Raw genomic sequence first — 11,529 nt, 5'->3', positions numbered from 1 at the left:
TGCCATTATTGTTAATATTTAGATTTTTTTTGAGCATTTTATTGCAGCAGACATCATTTCAGATGACTAAACATGAACGAATAAACTCATTGTTATTGAATTTTTAAAGGAATAAACCACAAAGGAAAAAATTAATAATTTTACTACACTAAAATTAAGAGTGAAAAGACAAAAATCAACCTATAATACACATAATATTAGTATCCAAATATCTTTTTTAAATCCCTAAAAATCAGTAAGAAAGAAAAATAACCGAATTAAAATGGGCAAAAGATATAAACATTCAATGCACTGAAGAAATGCAGATGGCCACATAAACACACCGATGAAGATGTGAGACTTTCCGTCAAGATGGCGGAGTCAGTAGACACTGTGCTCACCTCTTCCCACGACCACATCAAAATTCCAACTAAGTTATAGAACAACCACCCTTGAGAATCACCTGAAGACTAGATAAACAGAACTCCTGTAACTAAGGATATAGAGAAGCCACATCAAGACTGAATGTTAACTGTAATTGAAAAATAAGTTTTTTAAAAAGATGTAAATCAATGGGATTTCTTATATACTGAATGTGGGAATATAAATTTTTCCAAATACTTTGGTAAAAATATTTGATATGATCTATCTAGCAAAGTTGAAGATGTAAATAACTTAAGACTTAGACAATTCTTGCATATATGCGTAGAAGACATGTCTGGCAATGTTTGCAGCAGATAAACAGATCTGGTAGATAAATGTTGGCTCTGCTACAAAACTAGTGGTATGAATTTGAATATGCTGTTTTACCTCATGCCAATTTCCTCTTACAAAGTGAGGATACATCTACCTTACAGGGCTGTTGAGATTAAATGAGAAAATGCACCAAGCACATGGCTTAGCACATAGTAGCCATCATTGTCATTACTAAAACTGGTTATCCCGTCTTCAAAGACTCCTGTTGCAAAGACCCCATATTATATTATCAACCCCATGTCTATAAAAAGCCCTCAGAATTTCTTCATTTTAGATAAGAAAGATCTGCTTCCTATTGCTAAAGGGTCTTATAGGAGGAAGTGAGTTGACCTCTAAAATTACAACAAATATGAAGCAACTTGTTTTTCTTTCATTTTATACATGGTAACTTACACAACTTGCTTAAGTGTTCCCAGAACCCACACTGAGATCATACAAAATAAAGCCACATGATTTGTGAAATTAGATTTGTGATGAAAGTGGGAGTTGAACAGAGGGTTATAGAGACCTTCTCAGAGATCTATGGAATAGCCTATCCCCCGTTTCCCCCCACTTCCCCAGGGCACAGAGGCAGATGGGATCTATGGTAGCCTAAACTCCCCAAATTCTCCCAGAATGTGGGAATCTTCTTGGCCTCAGTGGACAATTTTCCCAGTAAGAAAGCAGAATAAGGTAACAGAACAGAAAACAAGATTTCTGGAATTGTTTCTAGTACAAAATATCATGCTGGGGCAGGAGGATCCATTACAGAGCTGGGTGGGACCGTCTCACCTGTCCCACATACGGGTAGGCATCTTCGGAGTCAATGCCCCGGTTCCTTTGCACATACTGGAAGGCATTGGTCATGTAGCCCCCTCCACAGCCATCATTCTCAGACACACAATCCACCAGGTTTTGGGGACTCAGATTTAAGAGTTTGCCAGTTTTCTTCATGAGTTGACCCTCCAGGGCACCCACAGAGCTAAAAGCCCAACAGGAACCACACTGACCCTGAGAGGCATAACAGAGAAACTATCAGTCATTGTTACTCACGTTTTTTGTTTTTTTCACCTCTACTTGCCTGATGAAATTCCACAGATTTTATAAATTCCAGTATACATGTCTCCTTTGCTGTGAAAGCTTCCTATTTCCCTTCATTTAACATTTGTTGCATTGTTCTATTGCTGTTATTGCTATTGATAACTTTTGTTACTATTGTTCCATTAGCTGTAGTATAGCAGAGTACTGACTTTGTAACCCCTTAGATATGGGACCTTGAGTAAGTTATTAACCTCTTTTTGCCTCAGTTTCCTTATCTGTAAAATGTGGATAATAAAAGTGCTAGCTATCATTAGTGTTTCTTAAGATAGGTGTTAATTTTTTCTATTTTTTATTTTTATTATTATTTTTTGGTCCTTACCTAAGGATATGTTTTTCATTGATTCTAGAGAGAGAAGAAGGGAGAGGAGAGAGAGGGAGAGAAACATCGATGTGAGAAATATCCATTGGTTGCCTCCCGTACGCCTCAATAGAGGATCAAGCCTGCACGCAACCTGGGCATGTGCCCTGACTGGTAATCAAACCTGTGAGCTTTCAGTGCATGGGACATTACTCCAACCAACTGAGCCACACTGGTCAGGGCTTTCTTTCTATTTTTTAAGATGGAGGATTTCTTGGGGACACAAGTGTGTCTTAGTCATCTTGAATCTCTACTGCCTAGCACATACTGGTAAGTTCTGGAAAAAAATGTATTTGTTGAATGAATGTTAAATCAGTTGTTCGTCTAGTTGACACATACAATTAACATTGTTAAGGTTGTGGGAAAACTGGCATTCTCATGCTGATAAGAATGTAAGATAGTAAAACCTTTTTGGAAAGGATCTATTCATTTTAATTTGAGGATTTATTTTGCATATTTGTATATGGATACGAAAATATATGCACAAGGTGCGTACACTATTTGTAAAAAGGAAAACGCAGAAACAACCTAAAGCCCTGGCCAGTGTTTCTCAATGATTAGAGCGTTGGCCTGCACACCAAAGGGTTGAAGGTTCGATTCCTGGTCAAGGGCATGTATCTAGGGTTGCAGGTATGATCCTCTGCCTGGGTTGGGGCATTGTGAGGGAGGTAACTAATTGATGTCTCTCTCACATCATTTTCTCTCTTTCTCTCTTTCCTCCTCTCTTCCCCCCTTCTGCTCTCTCTAAAAATCAATGGGAAAAATATCCTCAGGTGAGGATTAACAAAAAAACCTAAATGTTCAAAAATAGATGAGTTAAATGATGGAATAGGCTATTAGCATGAGGAGAGGTAACCTTAATTCCTCACCCCCTTCCTAATGCCCTCATATCTTAAGAACAAAGAAACAGAAAAAGGAAGAGGTCATGCCAGCTTACATACCCATTCCCAGGAGACAGGAGGGTACCTGATTTTTGACAGGAGTAACATATCCCTTCTTTCGATAATCAATGGAGTCTGGGGCTTTGCCTTCCCAGTCTGGGATATAGAGGGTGTCGTTACTGCGAGAATGGGATGGAGGTACTCTGAGTCCAGTCATCTTTTGAACCACCTCTTCACTGGTCTGGGACAAAGAAGAGAGAGGCCAGGCATAATCAGGAAACTAAGGCAAACAGGACAGGTAAGACAAGAGCTGAGGTTCACTCACCATGTCCCCCAAGTGGTTCATTGCCAGTTCATATGTATGGACACCAAGAGAGGCCTCAAGATTATGGATGGAAATATGCTTCAGGTTTTTTTCCCAAATTAAACGCCGGGAGATTTCATCCACCTAAATAGAGCATCGTCAGTACTGGCATAGACTGGGTTCTGTGTGCAAAGTTACATATGTAATATTATGGAGGTATTTAGGAGAAAAGATAAAACTTACAATAATAGAGTATACAATCTACTTTGGGAAATGATCATGGGATTATTAAGAACATGCAAGAAGAAATATACAAGCATATTCAAATAATAGAATGCAAAGATCTGGAGAGATGTACAGAAAACTTGCTTATGGATTAATAGCATTAATTTGAGAAGTCTTCCCAAAAGAAAAATATTAAGAAAAGTAGGGATAGGATGTGATGGTGACTTGAGGAGTAGGAATAAAAACTATATGTTAACAGCTGGGGAACAAGGGCAGGTTTGCTTGGTGGGAGTGGTTCAAGTGTTTGGACAGAAGGAGTCTGGAACCTAGGACTGGAAGTCTCACTTAGCCCTCCCACCATGCTCCCCTCCAGGTCCCCAGGCACCTTGCTGTTATACTGCTTCTGGTAGGTCTTCTTCCATAGCTCCCATTGGGTGTCCAGTATCTCCTCAGGGTATAAAGCAAAGCTCACCACGGGCAGCAACAGTAGAACCTTGAGCTCCCACATCCTGAGGAATGGGATAATTAGGGGCAACTCTTCTGTTTGCCAAGAAAGTCCTAGCCTGGCTCAGGAGGAAATACCCGGAGCCATCTTCCCAGACAGGTGGTTCTCAACCTTTGGCAGTCATAGACTCTTTTGAGAAGCTAATAAAAATTTGCAAGCCACTATATAATCCCTCGCACCAGAAAAAATGCATGCACACACAATAATTCTGGGGAGTTTATGAGCCTGAAGTGAAGAACCTCTTCCTATCGACTATGAGGCAAAGGAAAATTGGGCTTCATGAAGAAGATAGAAAAACAACTGAAGGTGATTTCCATATGATAAACCTGATTGTCAGGAGGAGTCTGGGTTTGGATGGGGTGCAGATACTTCTGGTGCTAAGTATTTTGACCTAGGGAGATTCCATACACACACACAACTTGCACTGACAACCCGAAACAGGGTAGAAAATGGACAATCATCATGGGCTCAGCACCTATCTCCACCCATATCCCTAGGAGATTAAAAAAGATGGACAAGGTTACGTAGATAAGTGCAGGGCAGATGATGGTGGTTGGATAATACGCAAAAGGGAAGACTGCCCGCCACATTTTGCTTCCTGGTCATTTAAGGCATTCTTCTTTTCCGTGCCCAAGTTCGGATATTTTTCTAGACCTTGCCAGGAGAGGACAAGGGAAAAGTTGACAGTTTTTCCTATTCTCTAACAATGAGAAAATATTTTACTGTCTCCTTAGTCTTATGCATTTCTTCTTTCTTTCTCTTCCTGCTCCCTCCTCAGGCAGGAAACTGTCCTAATTTCAACCAGCTGCTTTGGGCAGGAAGGTTTTTTTTATTTTTCTGACAACGAAAACCTCTGTGACTGCCCCACAAGACAAAAAGCCTCAGAACCAAAGTTTGCTAAAAGAATGTAAGACAGTAAAGCAATGTTCTATGACCAAATACACAGCTTTTCCGTAGTTTGCTCTAGCTTCACTCCTTGCAGTGGCTTAATTACGTGTCCTCCATTTTAAGAACAAGTTACAGTCTGTAGCAAGTCATACAGCTTTCATAAGTTTTGAATTTATAGTCCACTTTTATGTAATCTTTGCAAACTGGCAAATATACAGCAGGGCATTTAATGTGTGGAATGTTACGGGCTTTGGGCTGTCTCAGAGTAGCAAGCTCTGAGCTGCCACCTCCCTGTACCACTCCACTTCCCACTATGTTAACCCTTTTGGTACCTTTGGCCAAAACAAAAAACCCCAGAGGCTACCCTAAGTGAAGCATGGGTAAAGGCTTCCTATATTTTTGCTTTTACTAACAACCATGTATACATACAAGTCATAGAAGTAATCCTAAACATTTCCAGGCAGATTTTATTTGGCCAGGAAATGACCTAAGAAGGGCATCATTGTTTTCATGCACAAAGCCTACAAAGTTCATTTTGATCCCCAAGTCACTACATCCCTAACACCCCTAAAACGTAGAACTGGAAGGAAAGAAAAACCAAGAACTAGGAAGTTGAAAATGTTACCTGCTGATGGGAATCTGTTCTCTGGGCTCGTTTCTGCAGGGAAGTGTCGATAATGTGGGCGGATGCCTAGGATTGCTGGATTTATTCCATCAGAATTGCGGAAGTCAGCTCCAGCTGTTGGCTGGAAAATTTGGACAGGGGAGGGAGGCGGAGATAGAAATGCTGAGAAGGGGGATTAGGGAGGAGGGAAAGAGACATCGAATCTGCAGTGTTTCTGTATGCAAGTGGAGTGAGCCAGGGTGGAGAGCTGCTTTTACATCGAGGACAGACAAAAATAGACCTCAATACACAGTACCCAAAGTCAGGGCTTATCTTCTCTCGGTATCTTTCCCATCGTTATTATATTGGAGGATTATATTTTCCTATTACCCATCTCTCCAACTTTAAACCTTGTTTTTGAATTTGTGTCCGAGATGAATAAAAACAAAAGGCTAGAAGAATATAGAAGACAAGCCATAGGCTTCAAAATCATTTGTATTTTATAAGCTTGTTGGCTGTTGTCACTGCTTCTATGCATAGGAATAGCTCTCTCAGCCTAATACAGTTGTGCTGAGGAAGGATATGCCCAGAAAGTCCAGATGAAACCAGTTCTAAAAGTAACAAAAATCAGTATTCTTAGGAATTTATGACAGCACATGAATCAATGCCATGGCACTGACAAACTCACATGTGACTTATTTGTTGCTGAACTCCGATGGTGGGATGCCTGATGAACATTATCTGTCTCAATTACTAAAATCCCCAACCGAGGTCCAGTCATATGAGCTTCTCCACATACTTCCCCCGATATCCAGGCATGTGACAGATCATGAGCCACACTCCCAAACTCCATATTCTTCCATAAACGGATGTTGGGGAAGAGGAAAAGGGTCCTTGGAACAGAAATGGTAATACGTGGGATCTAGATTCAGTGTCTGGTGGATTACATAATAGACTCTCAAGAACACAGGCTTATGCCTATGCATTGTAAGAGTTGCTAATGAACCTAGAGGGAAACCAGGTCCAGACCTGAATAGTTTAAATTTCCCTACCCCTAATTCCTTTCCATCCGGAAGAGGGGGACGTGCTGGAGGGAAGAAATCCAGATGTGTCCAACTCGTCTCCAGTCCCAATTCTCCCCTCTCACAAGGACTTTGGCATTCCCCAACCCCATCCCACCCCACGGTCAGATGTCCCTAACTTCACTCAGAATGAGTCAGGATCAGGAGGACAGCCGAGGAATGCTGAGTGATCAGAGCCCTATGATTTCCCATTTCTGAAATTATAGACACATTGTGCTTTATGTTTGTATATTTGGCGCTAAAGCTATGGATTCAACTAGTTGTGGGGAGTCTGTTGTTTATGAGCTGCAAAGGAATAATAAAGCCGCAATCAAGATGACACAACACAAAGTTTACAAAAGGAAAAATATTGTTTTTAAAATACTTGCTACATGTCATTGTTTTTGCCACTGTAAGGCTCAGCACAGATGCCAGCAGTACAGAAATGGCCAACAAGAAAAAAAACAATCAAAAATAAAACCCTGAAGGAAAAGCAGAAACAAAACCCCCAGAGCATCTTCTCCCTCCCTTCCCCGCCCCTCCCCCAAAGCCCTATAATAACTATACAATATTATAGTCTTGATCACATTTAGAAACAGGCGATTATTAAAAAACAAGGACTTTATTGGAAACTCAACATTTTGGTTTCTTAAATTGTGATATAAATATATATGTATACTGTATGTGTGCACATAGAATAAAAAAATAAACTGTCCCCTTTCCACTCCAATACCTGGCACCAGACTGGAGACAAAAGGGAGGGAAACCCCGTAATGACATTCTCTGAGCCTCTCCAAGGCCATCTGTGCTCCTCAGTCCCCTATGGCTACATTTAAAATGTCTTCTTATTAATTCAGTCTTGCACTTACAATACTGGCCTGAGCCAATTAAAAAAAAAAAAGGCTGATACACATGACTGTTACCTGAGGAAGGTAAAGAGTGATAGTAGTAACCTGTATCCACATTTATATGGCTATAATTAATTAATAAGTGACCCTGTTGGGATGGGAGTCCAGGCCCCATCTATCACATGGATTTATTACACTTGCACTACAAAGCAAAATCCAATCTCAAGACTGAGAGGGAGCAAAGAAGAAAGAGTTATAGGTCAGAAAAGACCTAAATCTCAGTTTCTTGCCAGACTGGATACTTTGAGAATGGGATGAGAGGCTATTTTGCAAGAAGGCTGGTATTTGGTTCAAACTGCACCAGTGAGGGTTTTCACTGGGACTACTAATCCAAGAAGTTGAGTTTCCATGCAGAAATAACCTCCACGGAACACACATATGTAATTCTGACAAAAATGCAGCATTATCCTTATGGCCAAGTATGGGGTTTCTGAAAGTGTTTATCCTGCCAGCCAATTTCTGTAATGTTTGCAGATCTTCCATATAAGGTGAGAGCACCAAAAGCAGGAACGACCCAGTTTTATCACTAAATATGTCTGATGACAGACAAACCATATCAACAGAAAATGTTATATATCTGCTTAGAGTTGCATATTGGCTGGGCACAGATGTAAGTACAGCAAAGACATTTATTTAAATACTCTTTGGCTGCAATACTAAGTAGAAAATACCTGGAAGATTTAACTCCTTAGGACTCTTTGAAAAACACAGAGAAAGACAAAGATAAAATCTGGGACAAATTTTGCATAACTCCCTAATAGGGAGAAAGAAATACACAAAGAAATACATATATACACACACACACACACACACACACACACACACACACACACTTCTCTCTCATTTCCTCACTCACATTTCTTTCCAGAGGAACCGCTCACAGGCAGCAGAAAGAACATATTCTCACTTCCTAAAGCCCCATATATACCTACCATGTTTCATGGTCCTCAAATATGAGGACATTTCTCCTCTCTCACGCCTTATTCAGAATTTCTTTCCAAAAACAAGCCACAGTACAAGGCAAATAGTGGACATCAGGTTCTCTAATCTGTCCCTTGACCCTAGCAGAAATCACCTCTGTACAAATTTCTGGTCAGGAGACATAAGGCAAGGCATTTTTAACTTCACCCAGCCTTAATTTTTCAAACGGTCCACAAAACCTTGAGGATTTACTCCATCTCATCTATAAATTATGTCAGAGAGGCAGGAGGGCAAGGGAAAGGCCAGAAGTGAAAGGGGGTACACATTAGGGGTGAGGGAAGGGAGGGGAGAGGAACTTTTATTCTGTTTACAGAAAGATTTGTTTTTTAAAAACAAATGGTATTTTTCTCTCCCCCACCCCTTTATCCTCACCCCAATAGTTCTATTCTGAAAAGGAGGGAAACATAGTTAGATCAGGAAATTCTTCATTGTTGTAGCTGTTGCCCTGGTCTCCCAACATGGACAGCATCTCCTAATAAGAGAAAAATAAGTTGGGTCACACACCTTGATCCCTTACATTTATCAAGCTCCCTTCCCAACATTCCCCTGAACCACCATTCCTGGCCCCAAAGAGTTTCTGCTGTGCTGAGTTCTCTTAGCTTTCCTTAGTCTCAGCAACTCTGACTCCTTTAGATGACGAACTTTTGTCCTAGTCCCTTCTATGTCTTCCCCCTATAGTTCCACACACATTTCCCTCTTTTCCAGTACTCAGTATTTTCAAAAGTGGAAAAATCTGCTTGTCACATTTCATATACTGCCCCCCATAAATTTATTATGGAGTATCTCTTATCCTCTGTGTTTTCTACCAAAACCTGTTTTGCTTTCTTTCAACCTGTGTTTTAAACTAGCTCTTCCTTTGTCCTGCCCAAGATTACTCCACTCAGTCTTGCAGTCCGCTCAGGATTAGGTAAACAGACCTTTATAACTATAATCAAGGCAAATAGTACTCAAGCTTTTGTGAAGTGGTTTTCCTTGAATGGGCTATAATTACTTTCTTTTTTTAAAAAAATATATTTTATTGCTTTTTCACAGAGAGGAAGGGAGAGGGATAGAGAGTTGGAAACATCGATGAGAGAGAAACATTGATCAGCTGCCTCCTGCACACCTCCCACTGGGGATGTGCCCGCAACCAAGGTACATGCCCTTAGTCGGAATCGAACCTGGGACCCTTCAGTCCGCAGGCTGACGCTCTATCCACTGAGCCAAACCAGTTAGGGCTATAATTACTTTCTTTGACATCTTTGCATGGTGCTGCACATCACTAACTATGGTCTGGTTAAAGGTTGTGCATCGAAATAAATTCATAATCTTTCCTATTAATGACAATTTTCCCTACATGTCCCCACTGTCTTCTCCCACTCACACCCTAATACATGCATGCTTCCCTCTCTGTCTCTCCTCTGTGACCCTTTCTCTCCAAATTTCTGATTTTCTAAAGCCTTTTCATCCTCTCACCTGGAAGACTTCAGGCTGGCCAGGTTGCGGTGCTGATGGCTGTTGAACATGTTGCTCATTAGAACTTGAACGATGATGAGGCTGCTGGCCCTGCCACTGTGGCCAGACTCCCACACCCTCTGCTGTCCGTGTCTGGAATTGTCCTGCAGTCTGTCCAGTCTCTGGAGCTAGCAAGGAAGAATAAACTTCAATCTACTATTTCCATTGGAAAGGAAAATCTAGCACATAACTACATGCAAGTCATTAATTTTACCTAAAAACCTCCTGCCCTTCTTTCTGCCAATCAATGCCTCTTCTATTTCAAAACCCAACCCAAATTATTTTTCTTCTCTAGGAAGCTGTTCCAAAAAGTCCTTTGCTCATTTTAGAATAAATTTGCATATTAAATTAATATTTTACATGCTTTTTGTTATAGGTCTTTTTCATGTGGGTAGAGTTTATTTACTAGAGGTCTGGTGCATGAAATTTGTGCACTGGGGGAGGGGGGTCCCCTCAGACAGGCCTGCGTCCTCTCGCAGTCCGGGAGCCCTTGGGGGATGTCCGACTGACGGCAGCCAGCCGTGAACCCAGCTTCACTGACTAGCAGGGGGCAGCTCCTGCGTTCAGCGTCTGCCCCCTGGTGGTCAGTGCGCCTCATATCGACTGGTTGTTCCGCTGTTCGGTCAATTTGCATATTAGCCTTTTATTATATAGGATTTATTTTTATTGATTTCAGAGATGAATGGATAGGGAGAGAGAGAGAAATATCAATAATGAGAGAGAATCATTGATAGGCTGCCTCCTGATATTGGGTATTGAGCCGACAGCCCGAGCATGTGTCCTTGACCAGAATTGAACCTGGGACCCTTCAGTCCGCAGGCCAACACTCAACCCACTGAGCCGAACCAGTCAGGGCCATGTGGCTAGGTTTTAAATAGCAAATACCTTGCATTTTCTCATTATCAGCTCAGTGCACAGCAAACCATCTTAACCACCAAATCCTTTCTCTTTATTGCTGTGATTTTCCTTTTATCCATCCTCTGGACTGAACTCACCAAAGTTGGATCCACGACTGGTGAGAGTAGGGTAAGCAGTAGCACCAGGTGATGCAGTGGAAGCACCAGGGACGGACATGGGACTAAAGGAAGATGGACTCTGAAAGTTGCCCACACCAAATTGGGAAGAACGAGTCTTGCCTGCAGCCTGGGTGGCCACCTGCTAAAAGAGAGAAAGGAATAGAGAACAATAAGTGGAACATTAAGATTATTGCACATACAATTCCTATGAGAGTCAACTCTCTCTGTCAATCACTAGATTCTTTTGAGCGAAACTCAACATTTCCTAATGCATATTTCTTCCAATTAACCCCCAATCTCTCTTGACACTATCTTTAGGCAGTTGTGAAAAGTGCAAAAAGAAAAGAACTACAAAATTAATAAAAGCATACATTTAGAGTTGTGAAAATTAAATAAAAATGATTTATATAAAAGCATTTTATAAATTGTAAAGTTATATAAAAATGGAAGCATTAATAACAACACTATGGTGTATGTGTGTGTGTGTGT

The 11,529-nt window shown here is 41.0% G+C and overlaps 2 protein-coding genes across 7 annotated transcripts in view; both read right to left on the bottom strand.

Annotated features, from left to right (window-relative positions):
• CTSK (cathepsin K) overlaps window positions 1–6,899 on the bottom strand; it is a 9,096-nt gene extending 2,197 nt beyond the window's left edge. Inside the window, exons 1-5 of the mRNA XM_014540676.1 lie at window positions 5,602–6,899; window positions 3,969–4,092; window positions 3,380–3,502; window positions 3,140–3,295; window positions 1,507–1,725 (exon numbers count right to left, since the gene is read on the bottom strand). Coding sequence (XP_014396162.1) covers window positions 1,507–1,725; window positions 3,140–3,295; window positions 3,380–3,502; window positions 3,969–4,091 — 621 coding nt within the window. The 5' untranslated portion in view covers window position 4,092; window positions 5,602–6,899. The remainder of the gene's footprint in view (window positions 1–1,506; window positions 1,726–3,139; window positions 3,296–3,379; window positions 3,503–3,968; window positions 4,093–5,601) is intronic.
• Window positions 6,900–6,993: 94 nt separating this feature from the next.
• The window catches only part of ARNT (aryl hydrocarbon receptor nuclear translocator), a 42,959-nt gene continuing 38,423 nt past the window's right edge, over window positions 6,994–11,529 (bottom strand). For 4 of the 6 annotated variants that reach the window (XM_014540670.1, XM_014540672.1, XM_005867355.2 and 1 more), the window contains 3 exons: window positions 11,020–11,182; window positions 9,986–10,152; window positions 6,994–9,002 (listed from right to left, as the gene is read on the bottom strand). In XM_014540670.1, coding sequence (XP_014396156.1) covers window positions 8,913–9,002; window positions 9,986–10,152; window positions 11,020–11,182 — 420 coding nt within the window. In that variant the 3' untranslated portion in view covers window positions 6,994–8,912. The remainder of the gene's footprint in view (window positions 9,003–9,985; window positions 10,153–11,019; window positions 11,183–11,529) is intronic. The other 2 variants (XM_014540671.1, XM_014540673.1) reach the window with 1 other exon arrangement.

Source organism: Myotis brandtii, unplaced genomic scaffold (assembly GCF_000412655.1).
Source record: "Myotis brandtii unplaced genomic scaffold, ASM41265v1 scaffold250, whole genome shotgun sequence".
NCBI classification, from domain to species: domain Eukaryota; kingdom Metazoa; phylum Chordata; class Mammalia; order Chiroptera; family Vespertilionidae; genus Myotis; species Myotis brandtii.
This window is presented reverse-complemented; position numbering and strand designations above follow the sequence as displayed.